The sequence below is a fragment of the Falco biarmicus genome, chromosome 4 (genome assembly GCF_023638135.1).
Source record: "Falco biarmicus isolate bFalBia1 chromosome 4, bFalBia1.pri, whole genome shotgun sequence".
Classification (NCBI taxonomy): Eukaryota; Metazoa; Chordata; class Aves; order Falconiformes; family Falconidae; genus Falco; species Falco biarmicus.
The window spans coordinates 42125048-42149768 of NC_079291.1; the positions used below are offsets into that span (position 1 = coordinate 42125048).

The 24721-nt window shown below is 41.1% G+C and overlaps 1 protein-coding gene across 5 annotated transcripts in view; it reads left to right on the forward strand.

The window, feature by feature from the left end:
* Positions 1-525: 525 nt before the first annotated feature.
* MLLT10 (MLLT10 histone lysine methyltransferase DOT1L cofactor) overlaps positions 526-24721 on the forward strand; it is a 136903-nt gene continuing 112707 nt past the window's right edge. For 2 of the 5 annotated variants that reach the window (XM_056337510.1, XM_056337515.1), the window contains exons 1-3: positions 8257-8438; positions 9036-9204; positions 12857-12936. In XM_056337510.1, the coding sequence (XP_056193485.1) occupies positions 8400-8438; positions 9036-9204; positions 12857-12936 (288 nt within the window). In that variant the 5' untranslated portion in view covers positions 8257-8399. Of the gene's footprint in view, positions 736-8256; positions 8439-8637; positions 8849-9035; positions 9205-12856; positions 12937-24721 lie in introns of those variants that run through there. The other 3 variants (XM_056337512.1, XM_056337511.1, XM_056337513.1) reach the window with 3 other exon arrangements.

The following is a 24721-nucleotide window of genomic DNA, read 5'->3' on the forward strand; positions in this document are numbered from 1 at the left end:
TGGCGCTGGGACTTTGTTAGACTGCAGGCCGCGGGTGTGCTGGGCAAGGCTCGCAGCAGGTCCGAGGAGCTCGGGCCGGTGGGGCAGAAGGGCTCACACGCAGCTCCGGGACGGCTCCGGCGGGCTGCCGTGGGCAGGTAGCCTTTGACGGCAGGCTGCAGGCACACCGCGGGGAGAGTTTAGGGAAAGGCAAAGAGGCGAGGGAGCCAGCGAAGCGGCCGGCGCTGCGGGCAGTTGGTTTCTCCCCGTCTTCCTCGTCCTTCCCGGTCCTTCCCGTTCCACCTCTCCCGGCGGCTTCTGCGGCGGGGAAAAGGGGATTTGGGGGTCAGGGAGGAGAACAATGCTGAGCCGTCTTTTGTGTGCAGCACCGTCCCCTGAAGGGAAGAGGCAAGCACTGCAGCGCCCGGGTCGGGCGCGTCTGTAGTGCTGCCTCCTCTCCTGCTGGTAGTGCTCATGGCATGCGAGGGGCCGGCGGGCGTGGGGCCGGTGGCAGGAGGTCGGGGGCAGCCGGCGGAGGGGTGAGGGCTCCCATAGGCCGGCCTGCCCGCACCGCCGACCCCGGGATAGGCTCGGGAGCGGGGCTGGCGGCGGGCCAGCCGGGCAGCCCCACTCACCCTCCAGCACGCTTTGCGCCGGGGGCGGGAGAGTGTGGGGGTGAGCGGCTGAGAGAGTAAACCCGTGGGTGCCCTCGCAGCGCGGCGCTGAACTGGCAGGCTTGCCTGGGGGATTTCAAGGGTGAGCGAGGGTCTCCCGTCAGCGGGGCGGGCTCCGGGCAGGTTGCCGTAGGTAGCATGGAGAGGGGCCGTGCCGGTTAGGCAGCGAGCGGGGTGGGAGCCCGCCGGCGGCGGCCCGCGCTCCCCGGCAGAGCGGCGTGCGAGGCCGCAGGAAGCGGCGGGAGCGGGGCCGGGCGGCGGGGCCGGGCGGCGGTGGGGCCGCAGGAAGCGCCGCCGGGGCTCCCTCTGCTCCTGCTCCGGCGCTCCCCATTGTTCCCTGGCCGCCTCTTTTCGCGCCGCTTTCCGCCGGCGGGGCTTGCTCGGCCGCAGCGAGGGAAGGAGCGAAAAGCTCCCGCCGGGCGGCCCCGCTCCCCCCCGCCGCCGCCGCGGGGCCCCCCGCGAGCTGGCGTGCTCGCGCGCTGCAGCTCGGGGGGGCCGGCAAGAAAACCCGTAAATAAGTAGAGAGGAGCCTTTAGAAGTGCCATCCACTGAGGGGGCTCCTGTGAGGCTGTAGCTCACGTGTTACTTGAAAGGTAAAAAAACCCCCAAAACCCAAGCCGCTACCGCAGTGGATTTGTACATAAAGTAACATCTGTTTGTGGGTGGATTTTAGAACAGGACTTCTTAAAGCAAGCGGGAGAAACTGCTCCGAACCGCTGGATTTGGAATAATAAATGTAGGCAAAGAGAATTTTGGAAGGAACTCGTCTTGCTGGTCTGCTTATAAAAAGGAAGATTAATCTTCCATGAAGACACCATGATGTCTGCGTTCCCGTCCCCCCCCCCCCCCCTCCCCCAAGTGATTGTTTTATGTTGTTGGTTTGAGATTTTTAAGGCTTTGTTTTGTAGGAAAAGTGTTTGTTGTATCTCCCCCCCCCCCCCCCCCCCCCCTTAGAAATTAAATTGCTTTGGTACGCCATTTCAGACCTGAAATTTCTCATGTATTTACATAGAGGACAAATTGATTAACTTGGTGTTCAAGAAAATTTCCAACAAGTGCCCTTGATCTTCTAAGGGGAAAAAATATGTCTTTGCACGTTGTTTCTGGAATATTAAATCAAAATGGGTAGGGGCTCTTATTTGTGATGAGGAAGGAATTTCTAGAGAACTAGTTATTTTAAGAAAATCCTTTCTAGGAGAACTGTGATTATTTTAAGCAAGTTATCTGAGAGTGTGTGAGATTTTATTTTCAAAGGTTAGAAGTGATGTCTAGATTTTTACTTTTTTTATTAAATATATTGCCAAGAAATTAACGTTTTGCATAGATCATGAGCAGCAAGTAAGATAAGTTAAAGGATGATATTTATGGATATAATCTAGCTGAAAATAATTTTGAAGTTACTTTCTTCCCCCCAGCCCCCCACACTTGGGAAGTTGCATGCTTGCAGTCATTGTTTAAGAGAATACAGTTTGGGACTTGTCTTTCACTCTTTGTAAACTTGCAGGCTTTTGCGGGACTCCTCCAAATAAAAGCTCAATTCAGTTTAGATGGTAAAAAGCATCCGTGTTACTTGAAAGCTGAAAATGCAAGTAATATTTAATAGGAAAACACCACCCTGGTAATATCCAAAGGCATTAACTTTAAGATCGAGGAAAGAAATTTTTTTTTTGTTTGTTTGTTTTGTTCTGGCTTGGTTTACTTCTCCTTGAGTATTCCGGAGATGCATTTACTTGATTGCTGCCTGGCAATTTTCAAAAGGTAACTACAAATTTAGAAAGCTCATTCAAAAGGACGTTTAATGCCCTTGTATTTACTAAAACAATAGATCGCTATTTGAAAACTATCTTATTGAAAGGAAAGATTTAAAAAAATAGGGAGAGAACGTTTGTTGCCATTCTTCATTGCTCTTTATTTTGTATTTGTGTGGAATGTGTTGACATATTTAATATATTAAGTTTTTTCACAAAGGAGCATTGTTGTTACTTTTAATTGGGAAGTACCATGATATAAAAATTACCCACATTCCCGACTCTGAAGTACCATAGTAAGATTGACAAAAAGTGATCCGAGGCTTGCGCGCTTAATTCGCCAGGAATGTTAAGCTTCCCAGATACACCCTATGTGGTCAAGTTAGACTTTCGCTCTCAGACAGTTTTTAATGGTCCAAGTCGTACGTAGAGGAAATGTATCTATGTATATATATGTGGAATTGAAATTAGATGGTAACTAGCAGTGGGAACGGAGCTCACTGATCGAAAGACTTTTTTTTTTTTATTGCATTTGGCAACCTCTTTCTTTCAGAGACACAATACAATTAATTAACATATTCTGGGGCGTGTTTTTGAGATTGGGAAGTGGTGGCCCCTTGTTGAGAAGAAAACACTTTAAATAAAAAAGTAACATTGTTTTGTCCAAATGGTACTGGGAAAAGCAGAGTAGTATTGCTTATACAGCCCACGGATGCGGTTGATTTACTCCAATTTGCTTTAGCATATAACAAACCAGCTTTTCTTTTCCCACGCCTATATTAGATATATGTGTTTTGTTTACACAAATCCATCTAAAATAGTCTGTATTTAACATATTTGATGGGAAATTCAGCATGTAGTTTCTCGTGTTTAGTATGTAGTACAGATACTGTTCCTAAATTGGAATCAAATAAATGTGACCTGTGATACAACGCAGTAGCACACTGCTGATCATAACGTAACAAACATGAAAAAAAAGCTATTAATTTATATGGAATGTTAATTTAGCAAATCCTACGTTGAGATATGCCTATAGAGGAAAAGTAGTCTGAGGCTTGGTTTTGGAGTGATGCTATAGAAATGTATTTAATAAAAATCCAATGAAATAATACATACCTCATAAAAATCCAAACTTTGAAATTAAGTATTCTTCTTTGAAGAAAAGCCCTGTGTTACTTTTTAAGTTGCATATAATCTAAATTCCAGAGTTTACTAACCCAGCTTTTCAGGGCTTAATACAGCATTAATATTCAATATGGTTTACTTGAAGTTTATTTCAGGTTCTTTTGTATCATACTGTAATTATCATTACCTTGACTTGACTCATATAAAAATGTGGTTAACGTTTAAATGCCTTTTTATTATAGAGAATTATAAATTGTCACACTTAAATCTGTAACTTCTATCACTTAGGGAATGTTAAATCTTTAAAAGGAATTAATCACTGTGCTTAAAAACACCCTGTGCTAGGATTCCTTTATTTAGAATTTTGGTTTAAGCTTGTCCATTCAAAGAAAATCCCTTTTTTTATGTTTACTGTAAACCTCAGTCTGAAATTAACATTTAAAAGCCAACATTAGTAACAGAAGCAGTACTTGAAAACCACCAATTTTATCCATTGCTGCTAGTTAAGTAGAATTTACCGAAGTCTCCAAAGGTGATAATACAATTAAAAGCAAGAATATAAATACAATGGTTGGTGGAATTACATCCCCCTCTCTTTGCAGTCTAAAGAATTACAAAATTTGTAATTACATTTGCACAAAAGAAAATAGCACAACATATGAAGAGGCGTGGTGTCCAGGAGATGCACTGACACGACCTTTGGTGCTGCTACCTGTACTTGCATAACATGTAAATATATAGCATGCAAACTCCTGATCAAGAAGTGACTACATGTTAAATGTTGGAACTTTAAATTATTCAGTACATTGCATTTGGATAGGTGTTAAATACAGATTTGAGTAGTATACTAAAGAATAGGAGGAAAAAGAGAACTTTACTCTTTCTCAGTATAATTTAAGAGTAAACACATAAAGATACATTATCATTTTTAATATGGGTTCTGTAGACATGCTATATCCTTCATAATTGAACATGGATAGAAATAATTTGTTGGATCTAAGGCAGACTGCCATTTAAAACACACTGTGTGCAAAGGTCAACACAAAAGAGTCGCATTTTATTTTGTGTAAAGTGACCATTTTGCTGCTGCCTTCCTAGGAATGAAGCAAATACCCACTATTAGAACGTATTTCACTGAAGACTGTTAATGATTTAAACCCACATAAACAAAAGGCAGACAAGCATTTAAGTATTTTAAATGGATAATAGGGAGATGTATTGTTCTACCTATTGAGTATCACTAAGTTGTAATTTTCCTGTTTTCAGTTGCATCTGTTTAGCTGCAGCATGTATCCTTTTTCTCATAGGTAAAGATCAAAGCTTTCTCAACAAAGACCCAATCTGAAAATGGAATAAAAATTGCTTATGAGAAATTTGCTTTCTAGAAAGGAGGAGTTTCCCCACCCTACAGCTCCAAGTCCCGATACCAGTTTATGTTGTCTAATATAGCATGCATTTTATATAAAGTCTATGCTTTTTCTGTTATTCCTGGAAGACTTTTCTGATGATGATATCCAACTGGTAATGTGGTTTTGTAAATGAAACACTTTTTCTTAATGCTTTGTTTTATTCACTAAACTTACACTATGATTTTGCACATTGTAGAGAAAAAAAAAAAGTGACATTTAAAGCAAGCATTCCAAAATCTTAGCATTACTGATTGAACTGATTAGTTTATAGTAAAAATTTAAGGTGAATACCTCATTATTTTTGTTAATGAAGCTGAAGTGCCATGCACTAATATATGTTAACATTTTCTGGAGAGTTCCTTAAAGTTTTAAAAACAATTTGCATTTGTAGAATGTAATTTTCTTTCACTTACACATTCCTTCTATGTGAAAAAGTTTCTAAAATCCAAAAAAATATGAAAACATATAATCTTCTTGTACATGTCTTATAATCTAACTTGTTTAGCTCCTAGGTTTTGTAGGCTCCTTTTAAGAGAATTGGATTTTCTCCTTGCATTTAGATTAGCAATGAAATTATTCATTCTTACTCATTGAATTATATTCCTCTAATTATTTTAATCTCTTATATATCACTATAAGAAGGACAGGATTCTTTTTTAAAAAAGAAAATTGGCCTTCTGTGTCATGTCAGTGCTTATTAAATACTACAATCATAGGAACATACATGCTACAAGATTTTATGTTCTGATTCCATAGCTTTATAAGCTTAGTGTTTGCAGTATTTATTTAGTGGTAATGCATTTCTTTCCCTATTTTGCATTTCAAAGGTCTTCTCTAAATAATTGTTTTACAGAACTATCAAGAGGTTATCTAAATTTTTCCATCAAATATTACACAATACCATAAGGTGGTAGTCATGGAGTTTCTTTCAGTTCATGTACATTCCTTCTATAGAAAGAATTAAACAGAAATCCATAAAATGACAACAAATGTTTCATTAAATAATTGAATGTATTAAGCTTGACTTAATTTTGACCAAAGCAAAATTTCAGTGGTTCAATACTGAGCTGGTGTGTTGTTACATGGTGTCAGACTAAAATATTTTTATTTGAAAACTATACAGTAGGTTTTTCATGAATATACTCTTGTTGCCATGGTGCAGCTTTAATCAAGTTGTTGCAAAGTGATTAATTTTTTCTCTGATGATGCTTCTTTATAAAACTAAAAATTGAGCCTTAAAATAGCTAACATGAAAAAAAAAAAATCACCAACAAAAACCCCAGACCCGGGAATTGTACTAGTTGCTATTCAAAGAAGAAATTTCAGGAAGACCTCAATGAATTAAAAAAAAAAAAAAAGTCTGTGAGAAAAATTTACAATTGTTTGTTAGAAGTTTAAACGTATAAATTCACCTAACAAATTAAAATATATTAAATATATTTTCATTTTAAAAGGATATTTATTTTAATATACCTGTCAGGTAAATAAAGGACAGATTTGCTGCTGTATCATGGTTTTGGGATTTTTTTTTTTTTTGTCAGGGTTAACAGAATCATTGAGAATGCTTTTTAAATTAGATGTCATTTCCTTGACAAGAATGAAGACGGGCTGGGACACTGTATCTATCAGCTTCAAATAATTTGTGTTTATTTTTTTTAAACACCAGGATATACTAATGGCTTTATTTCCGTACAAAGTAATTGCCTGCACCTGCAATTTTCAGGGTATTTTTACAAGCTTTAAAAGTAATAAAAAGTCTTGTAAGTATGTTTTATAATGTAAATAGTTTTATGTTCAAATTTGTATTCTTCAGTGTTGAGATAGGACATTGGGGTGTGGGCTGGAGTTTTTTTGAGAGCAATCTCTGAATGATTTTACACTAATGGAAACATACTACATTCCAGTCCCTCGCCTCCGTTTTTTACATGTGCCTTAAAAATTACTGAACTCTCAAGGATATTAGCAGATACATTTACAGAGAAATGTTTAGAATGTGTCTCAAATGGCTGCATTAATTGCCTGTTTGGCTGGGCCCTTCATCTAGGAATCTACCTTCATGAGTCCTTTTTCTCCTGGCCGCCATTCTTCCTCTGCCTAAATAATTTCACTTAAAACTTTCAAGGAGAGGAAAGAGCTTGCCCTAAGGTATCTTGCATACAGACTGCAGCCTGAGATGGCTGTAGGGGGTAAAGGGTTGTGCACATCCCACTTCTCCCTTCCATGTAGCAGTTTGTCATACTCGTGTACACAAGTGCAGATGTTTTATTAGTTAACAACGTATAAAATATAACCTGCATATATATAGGTCTAGGTAGCAATGTGTCCAGGAATGCACATAATTCAGTAGTGATTTGTACAGATACCATATCAACTAAGCTGGCCTTGCAAAATCATCATGAAAAATAGAGTCCATGCAGAAATTCTGCTTCTCTGCCTTTTAGCATGATAATGAAGATAAATCAATGATCTTTTCCTTGCCCAACATGAAATAAATAAATAAACAAATAAATAAATTAATGCTGGCCCTGGGGCAAGTGAGTGGAGCAGAATTTTGCAAGGCTGCATTTAATTTCTCTGTGCTCCTAACAATCACCACAATTAGTTCCTTCTGCTACAGGCATACCTGCTCACAATGGAGAATTGAATAGCCTGAGATTTTCCTCTCTGCTGACCACCTCAGCTCTCCCCCCCCCTTCCCCTCCCCCCATTTAATTAAAAAAGACAACAGAATTGTTTTAATAAAAAAACCAAAAACCCAAGCCACTAAAAAACAACAAACCGAAACGCTCAACTTCTAGAAAGGCATATCCACCTCTAAGCAAAAGTAGAGAACAGCTGTGTTAAAAGCATGTTTGTTTTTGTGTGCCTGCGGCCTCCCGGCTGTCTCCGTCCGGTCTTCCATCCAGCATTGCTCCGGCGCTGGGGCAGCGCCGCGGCCGCCACGCCACAAGTTTTGGGGGAGAAGAAAAAGCGGGATTAATAATGCATTAGTTTTGCAGCCCTATCAAAGGGAAAATAAACAAAATAGTGAATGTTGTGGTGAAGGCAGGGAAGTGGCATAATAGTGAGAACGCATTAGTCCTGCAGGCAAACGGAGGGGATATAAACAGGATAATAAAAGTTGGGAGCGGGAATGCAGTCCTGCAGTCATATCTGGGGGAAAATAAACACGATAGTAAAAATGATTTCTGCGGGGTGGGAAGAGGGCGGGAATGGGGCGAGTCCTCCAGCCTTCCTGAAGGGGGCATGAGCAGAGTGACATCGCGGGTGGGAGCGGGGCGCATGTCTGCCACCTCCCCGCCCCCCCACGCTCGGAGGGGAGGGGGGCAGCAATAAGCCCGTCTAACGCTCGCCCGGGCTGGGCAGGGAGGCGGCTTCGCACGGGCTGGCCGGCGGCGCGCCGAGCGGCCCGGCCGGCGGCCCGGCCCGGAGCGCGTCTGGGTTAGGCCGGCCGACGGGGCGCGATGGCTCGCCCGGGGGACGGAGAGTGGCAGCACGCCGAGGTGGGTGCGCAGGCGGGGGCGGCGCGGCTCGCAGGCCGGGCGGCGGGCGCGGGGCCGGGCCGGGCCGGGCCATCAGGTGTCCGGGCGCGCCGGCTCTTCCGGGCCGCGCGGAGGCGAGGCGAGGGGCGGGCGCGCGGGCCTGGCGGGGCGCCGCTGGCTCGCGCACGCTCTCTCGGCGCGGCGGTTGGAGCCGTTGAGGGGGTGCGCGCGCTCAGCCGCGGCTCACGTTCCACGGGCGGCTCGCGAACCATCGCGAGGAGGCCCAGGCCCAGGCCTTCCCCGCGGGCGCGCGCAGTGCGCCTGCGCGCCGGCCCCGCGCTCGTGCCTGTCCGCCTGCCGTGTGGTGTCCTCCTCAGCGTGCCGCCGCTGGGCTGCCCCTGCCTGCTTGCGTGACTGATACAGCCTGGCCGGTTGGTCGGGCGGGGGCGAGAAGAGGCTCTCAGCCGGCGGTCATGGGCCCTAAATCATTGCCGTGGCGGCGGTGGCGGCGGCGGCGGCTGAGTGACTGAGGGGAGACACCGCCGGGGGAGGGGGCAGGCAGAGGGTGAAGCGTGTGTGTGCGTGTGTGTTGTTGACGACGGTGTTTTTAACCCGTAGATGGTCTCTAGCGAGCCGTTGCTGCTGCCTGTGTCACTGGAGGGCGAGTTCTCCAATAGCATGAAGGAGATGATCGGCGGCTGCTGCGTGTGCTCCGACGAGAGGGGCTGGGCCGAGAACCCGCTTGTCTACTGCGACGGGCACGGCTGCAATGTCGCAGTGCATCAAGGTGAGTAGGCAGGCCGGTGCCAGCTCACTCGCTCTGGCCTGAAGCCTTGCTACTTCCTTCTTGATGTGCCCTGCCCTCTTCCCTTGGGCCTGCTCCCCCCGCCCCATTGGCTGTTCTCTTCCCCTTTCCTCCCTCCCCCTTCCCAGCTCCTTCTTGTCACCCATGAAACCCATTTCCCTGTTTGCAGGGTTGTGCCCTTTCGGGTCCGACCTGCCCTGTCATCCTCTATACCTCCGGTCTGTCTCTCTTTTTCCTTATGTGAGACTTCCTATGTTATGATTTTCTATATTAGGGCTGCAAGAAAGGAAGAACCCCCCTTGCAGGGCTCTTCCTCTTGTGCCTTTTCTGTGTCTATGCTTCCAGTCTGCCTTTGCACTCTGTTAACAACCTCAGCTGCAGCAATCCAAAGACTACCTAAAACTCCTTTCCTTCTTTGCAGAACTTCTTACTAATCTCTGTTTTGGCAATTGTTACTTTATTTTGTTCTTCCTGTACTTGATCCCGGTTATCCCTGCCTTTCCCAAGTTAGAAAAAATTAAGGGGCAGCCAGTAGGTGGGAAGGGTTTAGGACTGGAAGAGAGTGGTGTATAGGAAAGACTTGGCTGTCATGTGATTTCTTCTTTTGCCTGCCTTTCCTTGAATGTCATTTGGCTGATGTTTCCTGGTAGATGAAGAGACTTCCTGTTGTGGCTCTGCAGGGGGAGGGTACTTGTCGGAATGGCTGATGCTGGATTTGTTTGGATTAGTGGAGGCTGGTTGGTTGGTGTCCAGCTCAGCTCAGGAGCTGGCATGTTCCCTCTATGTGTGATTGTTTTGTTTCTGTCAGTGGGTTGACCCTTCTTGTGAGAGCAGAGGAAGAGACTGGATTCTGCTGCTTACATTGTAAGAAAGGAAGTTACGACTTTTGCTTTCTGGTAGCAGAAATAAAGAATAAGATGGTAGTTTGTCAGTATCAACTCCCCAGACAGTTCTGTGAACTCTGTGGCTGGCTCCTTCTAGATGGTGAGCAAATTAGAGGAGACAGGAAATCCTAAATCCAGTTCATTAGTCCGAATGCCTGCTGCATATGAAAATACTACTAAGGTGTGCCTCACACTTGGTCTTAAATTGCGTGGAAGATGATATAGTAACTTAGTTTGTTTCAGGTATATGTGCTTTTGTAAGATGACAAGAAATAAGGAGAAATAGTAGCAATTTAATGAGATCTGCAGAAGAATTCAGTTATTCTTGTTAACGTTGGATTGAATGTGGAGGGAGGCTGACAGGATCTGTGAAATTAGCCTTGTTTTGAATCAGTTTTCTGTTAAGAGCTGAGTAATGTTAACCGGTAAGGTAACTCTGCATTTGTGGAATCTTAGAATCATGAAGAAGAACACTAAAACAGGAGTACTCTTAGAAGTCATACCTGAACCACCTGTTACTTTTGTATTATCTTGAGCATCTTCCTTTACATCTAGAGCCTTGCTAATATTTTCAGTGGAAGAATTTGATGATATCAGCAGTTGGAGCTGAAATAGTGGGAATGACAAAGGTCTGTTTTAGGAAGTATACCTAATACAGAGACACACTTCAGTAAATTTGGTACAAGAATATTGAACTTTCTTTAAGGTCAAGGCCAAATCTGAATTTGAATCTTGCAGGAAGTGTGCAAAGTAGTGCTTCGTCTGAATCCAGATGCTGTTGTAGAAGTCTAAGAAAAGAAGAACTGTATGTTTTGATTTACTGTACCATTGATGTTTTACATTTTGCATTTGATGCGTCATGTGAATGAAGGTGGTAGAGGGAGCATGTCCACTCTTTTTGTAGTCTTTCTGTAGTAAAAGTAGTGTAGTCCTCATGGTTAAAGCCAGTAGTCCTTATTTGAAGTTCAGGCAGCAGTGTTACCCATAAGGCTTCATTAACTGCATTTTTTGTTATTATAATTTATGTCTAGTTCAGAGGAAACTTCTTTACAAGTGTTTGGTAAGTTGTGGAGGACAAAATCTCTTCATCTGTTTAAAGAAGCTTTGCACAGTAGTGAAAGTATAAACCAAAGGAAGTCCTGGAACTCAATAAACAATATAACAGTGCATCAGAGCACAAACCTGTGCTGGACTGTTAGGCTGCAGATGTACTCTGTTATATTTGCAGATATAAAAGTACTTCAGCTTTGCTCAGTGCCCAACTCGTGTTGCCTTTGGATCTGATTGCCAGCCCTGTCTGCATTGCATTCTGTGATTAGTTTCTTACTCTGCACTGTCTCTTGCTAATCTAAAGCGTGATTGCACATGTAAAGTCTCCCTCTCAATTTCTGAAGAGGAACTGAAGATCCCCCTCATCAGTGGTTGATACAGACACAATGAAAACAAGTTGTTTTTCCTCATGTTAAAGAACTTTATTGTACAGTAGAATGGGCTTAGAGTCTGTCACTACTTGGATAATGTGTTTGAAAATCATACAACTAATCTTAATATGCCTACATGTATCTATGTGTATAATGGGAAATGATTTCATTGACTTTCCAATGTAGTGGGAAAGACATATTAGCCAGATGGTTTTTATACTAGTATTGCATTACTGGTAGGGTTTTTTTTCCCCCCTTCAGGCTAGCATGAAATCAATATTTTTGTATGTGTACTAGAAGATACTAATTTAATCTCAGCTTTCCTCTTCAGTATTAATTTATCATATTTTTTTTCTCGTTACACACTTAAGCCGAGTCTTCTTGTTTAAGTGACATATTGTTGGCAATTGAGATATCAAAAATACAATGTCAGATTCAGGAATATCTTTCAGGGGAAAATTTTTGGCTTTTTGATTGTTTGTTATTAGTTGTTAAGCCCATACAGATATTAGAATATACTCACAGCACTTATGTTCTTGTATTTTCATTCCCTTAGCAGTTCTTAGTTTCCTGATCTGTGCATTTCAAACATGAAAATTACTGCCAAATTACTAAACTTTTTTTCTGTGGGATTTCTTACCAAACTCATGATTTTTTATATACTATAAAAATATAGATGACAGTCTTGCAGAGAAGTCTGCATGTCTCAAAATCTCTTTCCTAAGGATTTATGTTTTAGCGTGGCTATAGTTGCAACTAATCCTAGTGCTGATGCTCGGTTTAATTTGTATTTACACTCCATATGAATTTTCAGGGGGAAAAAAAAGGCAAACTTTGTATCTTTGTTCAGTTTATTATGGATTTCCTATTTAAACCCAGTTATTTGACTTATAAAGAGTAAGAGAACTTGGTAGTAACTAAGTGTGTTAATGTCTTATGACAAAGTCAGATTTGTTAGTTGCTTTTAGTTTTCACTTGAAAAAGATTTTACTATGAATGATTGATGTTTGTTATTGTGAAGTGTTTTACCTATTTTGCTGGTAAATAAATAGCAAAACAGATCACATATTAAATATTGCTGCTTTTGAGTGGTTATATTACTTTTAAGCTAATATTTTTTTATTCAACAAATTTTGCATAAATTTTTAAGTGGAAGCTTGTACTTCATTTCTAGTACCATTGTGATAGGATTTCATATGCAATGCATAGATGTCAACTTGAGTTACTAAAACGACGTGAGATCAACTGATACTAAGCTCTTTTTATAACACTCAGTAGTACTGTTGTGCTGCTTCTGTTTGCTGAAATATTTTGTCTTGTTCAAAACAGCTTGCTATGGAATTGTTCAAGTACCCACTGGACCTTGGTTTTGCAGGAAGTGTGAATCTCAGGAAAGAGCAGCCAGAGTGGTATGTGCTTTGTTTATTAAGTAATGCTAGTTATAATGCTTGTGTGGATAATATTTACTCAGCTATCCCAATAATGGTAGAAAATAGCTTAGTGTTCTGTCATAATTCCATCTAGATACTATTTGGAGAGACCCTCTTTTTTTTTTTTTAAGTGAAAATACGTAACTGTGCCTTAAGTATTCTGATAATTTCTGTGGGGAGTGTGTGTTTGATTTTTTTAGTAGATTTCTCTCTCTCTCTTTTTTTTTTTTTTTTTAAGTTTTTTGCCCTGACTATTTCAGAGATTGATTTCTTCTTAACTGTGGTGTGGCTTTTGTATAATTTTGTCAGTTTAACACTTTAGTTAGGTAAGGGGGGGAATAAGATCTGTGTCCAGTTTTCTTTTACAGCAACTTTAGATTGCCAGTTGAAAGCTTCAGTCTAGGAACACTTAACCAATAGGTAGTGTTCTTAATTTCAGAATCTAATGCTTACTTGGAATGTGATACTTCTAATGAAGAAACACTTTCTTCCTCTGTCTTCTTAATTTTTTATGTTAAATACGGGGCATTCAGATAATCCTTCTGAGCAATAACAAACCCCCAACACCTTTTTTTCCCCCTCCCTTCTTTTCCCTTGATTACATGAGGGTTTGTTTTGGTCGAACTTGTGTGTTACCAGATCAAGCTGCATGATATCAGGTATCTTTAGAAAAAGAGAATCACGTTTCTCACTACTTGGCACTTTTTAGTTTGTCTTCCAGCAAAAGATAAAGTGAGAGTATTTAGAAAGACTAAGCTGTTCCTTTGCCTCTGAAAAAAAATTTCATATAAAAATGGGAAGAGAGGTGATGCAGCATCTTAGGGCATGTGTAAACTGTTTCTAACTTTGGTATCTAAAGGCAAAGCCTGAGACCAAATTTTTAGTTACTGTCAGTGACTGTCAGAGTGTTTATGTGAGCTGTTTGCTGTACCTATTTCCTTTTCGAATATAAAGTACTGCGGAAATGGTAGGGTGACTTAGTGTTGCGTGAATTTTTGGCACAGGACTGAAGAATCTTGTTCCTCTACTTTTTTGCAACTTTGTAGAATCATAGAATGGTTTGGGTTGGAAGGGACCGTAATCCCTTCCTTAGCTGGAAGGTCATCTGGTTCCAATGCCACTTTCATAGGCAGGGAGACCTTCCACTAGACCACAGGTTGCTCAAAACCCCATCCAACCTGTCCTTGAACACTTCCAGGCATGGGATATCCACAACTTTGCTGAGCAACCTGTTCCACTTGCCACTAATGTTTTCATAATGCCCTAGTAACTTAGACTTTGTTAACCTCTTCCAAAGAAAACTTGTTGGTGGGAGTAAGAACGGATTGATCTGTGTGCTCTCCAAATATTTGTCAACAGAGTATCAAAACCGCTGCCCTTTCTAAAGAAAAGCTGTTTCTTTACATGGGAAGACCATCAGCAATGTAAAGTTTTAAGAATAGCATTTTTAATGTTCTTGAGTTTGATATATATACAGGTTGACAACAAAGTTACAAATATATGAGGGGAGAAAAGAGATGGTGGCTAGGAGGAGGATTTTTCTGGTGCACAATAGGGAATTCTCATCAAGATTTAGGATATAGTTATTCCTGGCTTCTCCTGACACAAGGAATGAAGGAGAACTGTACTAAGTTCTAAAATAAACAATGTCTCACTGCATTCTGATAATTTTTTGAGTTTACCAACAAGAATAGCTTTGATAGGCATCATAGTGCTTTTTCTTCACTGTTGGAACTTAAGAAGAATAGTGATGAACTTAACTCAGTGCCTGGTGTATTCTATTCTTGTTTCCACCTAACAGGTTTGGTTTATGGTATGGTTCAGCAAGTTGATTACTAATCTTGTTTTGGGAAAAAAAAAAATCAAAAAAATCTTTCCCATTTGTAACATAGCGTACGTAGGTTTATGTGGTTCTCAACTGAAACTAATTACATGTGAGAGAGAACAGATTGATAACAGTTGAAGTTTGAACAACTACTTAGTGAGTTAGAAAGATGGTGTCTTGGAAAAGCCCTTAACATAAAGAAACTAAACTGAAGCTCTGACTTAAGTATGAAAACTGGAACTTTATTGTAACCAGTTTCGGATGCAGAAGTTTTAACACACTTGCAAAAGCAACCGCCTTATCATCGCTGTAGGAGACTGAAGCTTATTTTTCTGTTGGCCTTTTTGTCTAGAAACAAAACCAGAATTAAATTAACCACATTACATTGAACATACTTCTGTTTACTTGTTTTTAATTTTTAAAAAGACCTCAGTCTTGCTCGCTAGCTGTACTTTTCCCTGCTGAAGCTGTATTGTGTGGTTTTGGGAGTGTTTTTTTTTTTTTTCCTTTAAGTTTTTTGTTTTGTTTTAAGCTGTAGTTACTGGAGTTACTGGGCAAAGAAATCTATTCTGGTAAGAGACTAGGGTTAATTACTTGTGCTAAACTTAGTCTTGTTGCAACAACTGAAAGAAATAGACTAACTCAGGAGCAGGTACCTCAAGTAGGTGGGTCACCAGAGAACTTTGCTCAACAGCAGTTTAGAGCACTTGGCTTCCCATATACTTTGAACTAACTGTTACTCAGTGGTGTCTACTTCATTTCCTTTCACATGCTGCTGCTGAACTGGTACATATTGCTTGTCAGTGAAAGCAGTGGCTGATAATATATATGTATTTTTTTTTTCCAGCTGCAGAAGCCTACTGGCTGGTTGATTTCTGTGTTTTGAATAGTGAGGTGGTAGCCAGTGTCTTTGGGTTTTGAATGGTCTGCTACTAGTTGGAAAGCACAGTTCCATGCCTGACAAGCCATATTGAGTCTTGGCTCTAGCAGAGTCATGTCTTTGTGTGTGTGAGAGGAACTGCAATTTTTGTCAACCTGAACTGTTTGGATAATGGACTTATTGAGGTGTCTGGTAATTATTTGACTTGCCTTATAATCATGCATATGTAGTGCATAATAAATAGAAGGTTGTAATATGAGTATGCACTTTTTACAATCACTCTTTAAGTTTTTAACTTTGCTTGAAAGGTCTTAGTTTTCCCTAAATCAGCTAATTTATCTCAGCTGACCTATATAGTGAGCTTGGAATGTGGTTCTCTTCAAGATGGTGGCAACTGCTCCCAGTTTTGCCTGTGACAGCACCAGCTGTTATTACCCTGCATAGTGGGCCCTTTTGATGTCTTCAGCTGTACCTGAACTTCTGAATCAAAAAGCAGGGCAGATAGATGTTGGTGCAGGAAAAAAGTAATATTAGGATCCCTGTGAGGATGTGTATATATATATGGTGTAGTACGAAAGGGACTTTGTGTCATGACTTTGGAAGTTGGATGGTACATATATGTTGTCCAGGGGCTGATGGTACTGGTATCCAAAGAGAGAGACTATAGAAAAGCTAAGTTTGGGAATTGTAGCACAACTGTTGTTCAAAAAGAGTTTTTTTTCCCATCATCCTGTTATATGCCAAACATCTTTCTTAATGATCTTATTTTAAGAATGATTTAATTATACCCCACTATATATTATGATTAGACAATGTGTTTATGAGCTACTACTATTTGTGCTTATCATGAAGGAGCTGGAATAATCCATGTACTGCCACTGGGCACTACAGAGGCATTCAACATTTGTGCAGTTGGCTTCGTTAGGCTTATTAGCTATGTGTAGATGCTGGTCCTTGTGAATCCAACTTGATTCAGAGAGGCCAGGGTATCTCAGTACTGAACTTCAGTGTTACGAATTCCAGGAAGTTTAACTACCTCAAGCCCAGCTCAGCTTGTACATGTGAATTCAGACTGCTTACGGCATTGCAAGTGAATTAATATGCTGTTGATCTGTTTCGCTGGAATATCTGTATTATAAGCCTGTCATTGCATCTGGAAGGATCAGTTTGGGCTTGGTACGGATTAATGTCGTAAAGGCAGTGTTTTTCCACTTGGCATTTCTGTGTTGTTTTTGATGGGCTGGCTTATGAAGTTGAATGCAGCGCTGGCCCAGAACTGAGTCAGCACATTTGCACTTCACTGCAGCTTGTCTAATAAGCCACCTGGATTTTAGTTCTGGGGAATGTATTGAGGGGGCTGTGACTCCCTGTGGAGCTAGCCACGTAAGATTTGAGATAGTGTTCATATGGATCTCATCTGAATCTAGTGTAACTGGAGTCTCTGCATTTGCATGTGTGTTTCTTGGAACTCAGTGCAGAGACTGGAAGGCCATCATTGCAAAGTTCAGTTTAGATCATATAGTACTTAAGGATTCAGGGCTGTAGAAATGCAGCTATACTGTTCACCCCCAAAGCCAGTTCAGGTACATTGCGCTCTCATAGTGATTAGGTTCCTGCTAGTAATCCTGCCAGACCTGAGCTGTTCCTGCATCTGCTTCACAGATGATCCACAGTCTGAACACTTGAGGTTTTTTTATTTTTTATTTAAAATCTTTAATACAAAAATGGTTGTAGTTCTCCAAGTTCCCTTTCTAAAAAAACATTTCATCACATGCATCTACAAGTTTATTATTGTGGAGTTGCTCATAAGAGTTGTATGATGAATGCATAGTTTAATACACCACCTCCAGCATTTATGTAGTATAAAATAACCGTAGGTAGTGTTACTTACCTTTTGCCTAAACAGAATGAGGCACTGTAGGAGGAATTAGGACTGTTGGCTTTCAATGTGTGGACAGGTTTGTGATCAGAGCTCTGACAGCTCTGGTTCAACAGGTTGTCTCCAGGGGAATGGGATCTCTGTGCTTGTGCTTAGAATCAGTTTTGGTGTGGTTATTACACCTGTATCTGTAAACTAGAATGCACATTGATAAATACAGACACAATAGAGGTGAGCTAAACTTAATTTTAGAAGAAAAAAGCCTTGCTCTTTCATTTTTTTTTTCCTTCAATTTGAAATACTGGCCACAAAATCATTCAGGACTAATACTGTATGCATTCTCTTTGAAGATGCCTCTTGAAATAATTCTTAAAGAAATTTGGAAGGGAATGCTTTTTTAATGTGTATCTAATTTTCCTTAAAGGACATGCGATATAAGAATATTACCACAACTACTTTTAAAAACACTATAACAAGTAGTAGAAAACATGCTTTAGTTTTGAGACTACAATAGAAAAATTGACCTTTGTGCTTTTGTTACTCATGTGGCTTTTACATAGCAGTTTAAAGTAAACTTCTAAAGAAAAGGAAAAGTGACTGTAAAATACAAATTGCTAGTAGATTTTTTTTAATAAATGTGAGAAACTGCTGCTTATTAGCAAATATCTTCCTGCTTACCCTTCCTCCCCTCCCTAAAAACCAAACCAAACCAACAACACAGTTGTCTTTTATGAATGACTATGCAGCCTGGAAGGAAGTCAGTGAATGATTGTAGCTGGGTAACTGGAATAAAAAGTCTGCCTAAAGATATTTAGGCACAGCATGTTGTATTGGGTTTGCATGGCAAGGTTTTGGTAGCAGGGGGGCTACAGGGGTGGCTTCTGTGAGAGGCAGCTAGAAGCTTCCCCTGAGTCTGATACTGCCAATGCCAGCTGGCTCCAAGACAGACCTGCTGCTCGCCAAGGCCGAGCCCATCAGCGACAGTGGTAGTGCCTCTGTGCTCACATATTTAAGAAGGGTGGAGGGAAACCCCTGTGCAACAAATTGCAGCAGGAGGGAGGAGTGCAAATATGTGAGAGCAAGAGCTCTGCAGACAGTGGGGTCAGCGAAGAAGGGGGGGGAGGAGGAGGAGGTGGAGGTGCTCCAGGCACTGGAGCAGAGATTCCCCTGCAGTCTGTGGTGAAGACAGTGTTGAGGCAGGCTGTGCTGCTTAGCCCAGGGAGGTTCATGGTGGAGCAGATATCTACGTGCAGCCCATGGAGGACCCTATGCCAGAGCAGGTGGATGCCCAAAGGAGGCTGTGATCCCATGGGAATCCTGTGCTGGGGCAGGCTCCTGGCAGGATCTGTGGACCCACGGAGAGAGGAGCCCAGGCTGGAGCAGGTTTGCTGGCAGGACTTGTGACCTTGTGGGGGACCTGCACTGGAGCAGTCTGTCCTGAAGGACTGAACCCTGTGGAAACGACCCACGCTGGAGCAGTTAGTGAAGAACTGTAGTCCATGGGAAGGACTCACTCATGTTGGAGAAGTTTGTGGAGAACTGTCTCTGGTGGGAGGGACCCCACGCTGGAGCAGGGGAAGAGTGTGAGGAGTCCTCCCCCCGAGGATGAAGGAGTGGCAGAGAGAATGTGTGATGAACTGACTGCAACCTCCATTCCCTGTCCCCCTGTGCTGCTGGAGGGGGAGGAGGTTGAGAAATTGGGAGTAAAGTTGAGCCCAGGAAGAAGGGAGGGGTAAGGGAAAGGTGTTTCAAGATGTAGTTTTTATTTTCTCATTGTCCTACTCTGATTTGGTTGGTAATAAGTTGTTTTTTTCCGCCATGTTGGGTCTGTTTTCCCTATGTTGGTAATTGTTGAGTGATCTCTCCCTGTCCTTATCTTGACCCACAAGCCTTTTGTAATATTTTTCTCTCCCCTGCCCAGCTGAGGAGGGGGAATGATAGAGAGGCTTTGGTGGGCACCAGGCCTCCAGCCAGGGTCAACCCACCACAGTTGTCTTTGGTGCCCAATGTAGGGCATGAGGAATTTGAGGTAAGGATGGTAATTGGGAGAGGTAACAGGCAAAACATGGACTAAACAGAGCTAGAGAGACGAGCGGAATGGTTGTGGGGAATTTCTGTTGTTCTAATTTTGGTGAAGGTGAAACTTCTTTTATTCTGAAATGCTATTGATTTGAGTGATGTGTGTTTCTTGTCCCTTACATAGATGGGTGAGTGTTGTTTGCTTTGCATTTCATGAGTAGGAGGAAATATTTTTTCCTGTTTAGATTGTTTTTTGTATATGTAGTGAATACAGGCCCATAACCTTATTGCACTACGACTCAAAAGGTGACAGAATTCTTGGGATTGTGTAGTGTCTGGTCATCAGGAAGTATAAGGTGCTGCAGAAGTGCAATAGTTTCTGTGCATCTTCCACTCCAGCTGGTGAACTAAACCTGATGCACTGTATTGTGTGCTGTGCTTATCAAAGCATGAGTATTAACACTATTCATGATTGTGTTACATTTTCCCCTGCTGGTATGCATTCTTGGTTTCTAAATACGCAGCTGAGTTCATAAACTTACCTGAAGCACTTTGTTATAGTGGAAAAGGTGCACTTACTTTTTTCCAGGTTTGATTAGCTGCAGTTTACCCAAATGTACACCTTATTTGTGCAGTAATTTCTAATTAGGTTATGCTGGATACGGATACATAAGAGTATTCAGGCTTTAAAACAGTGTTCCATCACTCAAGTACTACATGGTAAAATTTTTTTTATCATAGATATTAGTATAACAGGTACTTAAGTAAATGCTCTAAAGGTTCTGTGGCAAAATTACTAACCAAAGTGATACTACAGCAAAACATTTTTCATTACAGGAATTGCTTAATTCTTAGGCAGAAATGTGTTGTGACTGTTCGTGTCACTGCTAGACTGTTAAATCACTGGCAGAAGAAGATTCTAAAGTAAGCAAGAAGCTCCTTAGCTGCAAACATGCTAGCATGCATTTTACCTAGGAGTTTTTAGGGTACAGCTGTGGCACGTTGCAGGAGGACACTGAAGTGAACCATTGCATACTGTACTTTCTTCAGTTAGATTGAATTGGGTCTGTAGCATACTTTCAGTCTGATAACAAAAGCTTGGGTGTTTAGCTGGAAATCCAGCCAAATGTGACAGGTATTTCTCATAGTCTTCTACAGGGCTTACTAGTTTTAAATATGTTGTGGGATAAATATGTTTATGGCTTTGGACTTCTGAAGTTGAAGTAACTAGATCTTCATACTTGCTGTGTGGTATCACTATGTTACGTTGTACTCTACGTTATTTCTCTTACAGTTACCGTATCTGCATTGAGTAAAAGTATGACTGAGTGTCACCTGTAGTACATAGTGACTGGATGGTCTTGGAAGGATGCTGATTTGCGTGTTGAGTGGCACTAATCTTGTCATAGTCATAGTCTACAGATTTATTATATGTAGTAGATGCTTTTGACAGAGCTAACTGAATCTGCATATGTTTTTATCTGATGCCTTGATAAAGAGAACTAGGTTGAGTCTCTTTAATTTATCCAGGTATAAAACCCAAAATGCTTCAGGTAGTCAGTCTTTTTCTTTTACCTGTCAGCTGTCTGCTTTAAAAAAAAGTTCTTTCCTTCTCCTGGGACAGATGACTGAATAGAGATAGGGCAGAGATTTGGCAAATTTGTCAGTATCAAGAAATGATTATTTGAAGATGGAGATGAATTAATTTCTTAAGTTGTCAAGTTGCAGAACATAGCACTTTCAAAGAGAAGTACTGACAGTATACGTACATTTGCTCTATTAGAGGTGTCAGCCAATTGGTGTTTCTTGAACTTGGCAGGAAGATCTTTTAATTCCTGTTGGATCTTCATTGTGGCTTATAAAGAGGTCTGGTGTGAATCATAGGTTGCAACCATTGGAACTTTAATTTGCTTCTCTTCAGATACCTTTGTTGAAAAGTTTGTGTAGTTAGCTGCTTGCTGACTTCTGCTTCAAATACTTACGTGGTTGCAAGCTATCATTTATAGAGCCGTTTAGATGAAAATATTGAATGTGAATATTTTGTAGGTTTTTAGGTAAGGTCTTAAAATACTGCAGGTTGAGACTTGATAAGGTGTGTTGCTATCCAGCTATAGTTTAGAAACTCATTAAGAAAATGGGGATTTGGCTTTGTAGATAGTCTCTTCATTGGCTGGGCCATGTATTCCTATAAAAGCTTTTGGAAGAAATGTTGTGCAATTCTTCCTTTTGCTGTACTGAACAAGAAAAAAAAAAGTTTTGACTCTGGCAAGTATTATAAAGCATGGGTTGTAAAAAAAAAAAAATATCAGAAATAAACTTTATTTAGGAGGTTTTGGAGAAGAATTGGTTTTAAGGAAAAAACACCAAAGAAATGATTAGTGAAATATCAGAGTAAAAGCATTGATGTGAATAGATAGCTTAAGTTTGGTGTGAGTAGAGGTTCAGTAGTTTCAGCAGCATCTGGGAATGCTTGTGAGTTTTATTGGACTTTGTAGAGGCTTGAAGGGCTGAGAGGATGATCTTCTCTGGTTAGTCTTTGTATGTTGGCAGTAGCGGTTTTGCTTCATAGGGAATAGTTTGAAGGGATGAACAGAAAAATGAGATGTCACTGGGTTCTGAGTGCTGGGGTAAGGTATTGCCAGCAGATGTAGACATGGTCAGTCTGGTACGCATCCTGTTGCTAGGTCTGTTTTTGTACTAATTGCCTGTGATTTCTCATCTGTTGATAGAATTTATGCCAAGTATATCTATATTTCCAGTATACTGGTTTGCACTCCTCTGCAAGTATCTGTGGGGTTTTCTTCTTCTGGTTGCCTAATCTTGCAAAAACTGTTTCTTTGTAGGCTCTAAGGCATTTGTTCTTCTGTAGATACCCTCTGAATAGCTGAATTTGAGTTGGGTTTTCTGTTAAGTATAATCTAGTTGTCTGTGGTATAATTACACTTGTATGTGTCTTTAGAATATGGTGTCTTTTTATAGAGGAAGCTATGTTTACATTGGTTGTTTAGTACTGTATTTGCCTGAATTTAATGCAGACCAATCACAAAAATGACCCCAAATGTTTCAAAGTTTACTGGGGGAAAAGAGTTTTTCTTATATTCAGTGTTTTCATTCTGGTGTATGTGTGCCGGTGTTGTGTGTGCCCCCCCCCCCCCCCCCCCCGCAATGGGCCAAAACACTAGGGGAAAGAGGGACATAGAAAAGTATAAAAGGCAGATGAGAAAATATAACTTTCCTCTGGAGAAGATGGAATACTGATTTTACACCCTTTGGGGGAGAAGGAAAATAAATAGCATAAACGTTTTGAGCTTAGAAGATAGTTTTCCATCAAAAAAGTGAATGAAGAACATCAACTACTTATATATAGGTAGGCTGATGTATGTGCAGCATTGACATAACTGAAATTTTAGATGTGATTTGTGATCAACTTTGTATCCAGAGCTGCTTTCTAGATATCTGCCCTGCCCTGCCCAGAGTTTTTTTCAATGCATATGTGCTTGCTAGCATTCAGTTGTTTTACACTAACTGAAATAACTACCAATATGGATGTGTTTACCCTTCTAAGCTATTTTTTAAACCTGTACTAAGATACTTTGTATTATCTGAATTATTAGTATATAAGACTTATCTAGCATATTGAAAGTCTATAGGATTGGGAGAGACCATCTTAGATATGATAAAGATCATTAGAGTTGATTTCTGTATGCTTCCTTCTGCTAAGGCCCAAGGGTGAGGCAAAATGGTATGGAATATTGGTGAAGGTAAGTGAAGCTGTACCACAGAACTTGGGAGATGAATACCTGGATGCAGTCAGCTGTGCTGCTGGCTTCCACAGCTACCAGTGAATGGGCGGCAAGGTTGCCAAGAGCAGTGGGGGGTGCCATGGAAAGCCATTGATTAGAAACTTAGGATCAGCTGCGTTGCTTACCTTTGTAAATCTGTCTGTGTACTTTGGGGGAGTGTGTTAAGTTGAGGCATTTTGGTATATACAGAAATACCTAGTAGCATGGTATGCTGTAAAATAGATGTATTTGGAAGCAAATTTAGAAGCAAACCAATAAACCTACTGTTTGGCAAGTGACTCTCTCTTCCTGGGTTAATTTTAGGAAATTCAATGGAGTGTGTGAAGGGTTTGTTTTCACTTAACTGTGAACTAAAACTCACAATAAAACCAAATGCATTTAACCAGTCTACTGTTTGATTAATCCTTAACAGGAGCAATAGAATAAAATGTTTTGTCTGTCAGGTTTTAACTCCTGTTGATGGAAGGATTGAAAGAGATTGAGTGTCAGGTTTTAAGAACTGTGATTTTTGTGTAACTGGCTGTTACGTTATTTGTAACTTTAAGGGTCGGGTATTGCAGTCTCTTACAGTTGTTCTTTCAGTTAAATACTGGGGTTTTTTTGCTGTTATCAAGCAATGTGAGACAGTAGTTCTGTGATCAAAATGTACTTTGGATAAAAAACCTGCAACTGTTCTGGAAGCTTAAGTGTCACGCTGGATGTAGTACAGCTTGGGAGGGAAAATAAGCTTGTAAACTAAAGAGTTTGCGTATATGACTGATGCCGGTTAAAAAACTTGGAATATATGAATGTCAGGGAACTATCAAAACAAAATTGGCCTAATAAATGTCTGTGTGTGGGCCCAAGAAATATGTCTGCATTACTACCAAAATTAAATTAGTCTGTTTCGGGTTTGGTGTGTGGGTTTGGTTTTTTTTTGTTTGTTGGGTTTTTTTGGGGGGTGTAGGTGTAGTGTGTGTGATGACGTTTTGGTTGTGTGTTGGAGTTTTTTGTATTTAAGGCCCTTGGTTGAAATTCCATACTCACTTACAGCCAGCATAGGCGATGCTACCTCCGGAACAGGGTGGTTGTACCCTTGCTCTGTTCCCTATCTGTGTTACTGTGGTGGTTTTTTTTTTGTTTGTTTTTTTTTTTTTTTTTTTTTTTTAATCTGGCATTGTTGTTTGTATGGCCTTATGGAAAGATAGCTCAAAGAAGTGATCTGACTGGAAAAGTACTTTGTTTTTAGCTTGCTGATTCAGATTTCCGTATGGTCAAATGAATGCTCTTTCCAGACCAAGGGAGACAGTAGAAAGTACACAGCAGGGGATGGCCAGTGATTATTGGCAGCAGTGTGCAATTATGTTACCTTAAAGCGA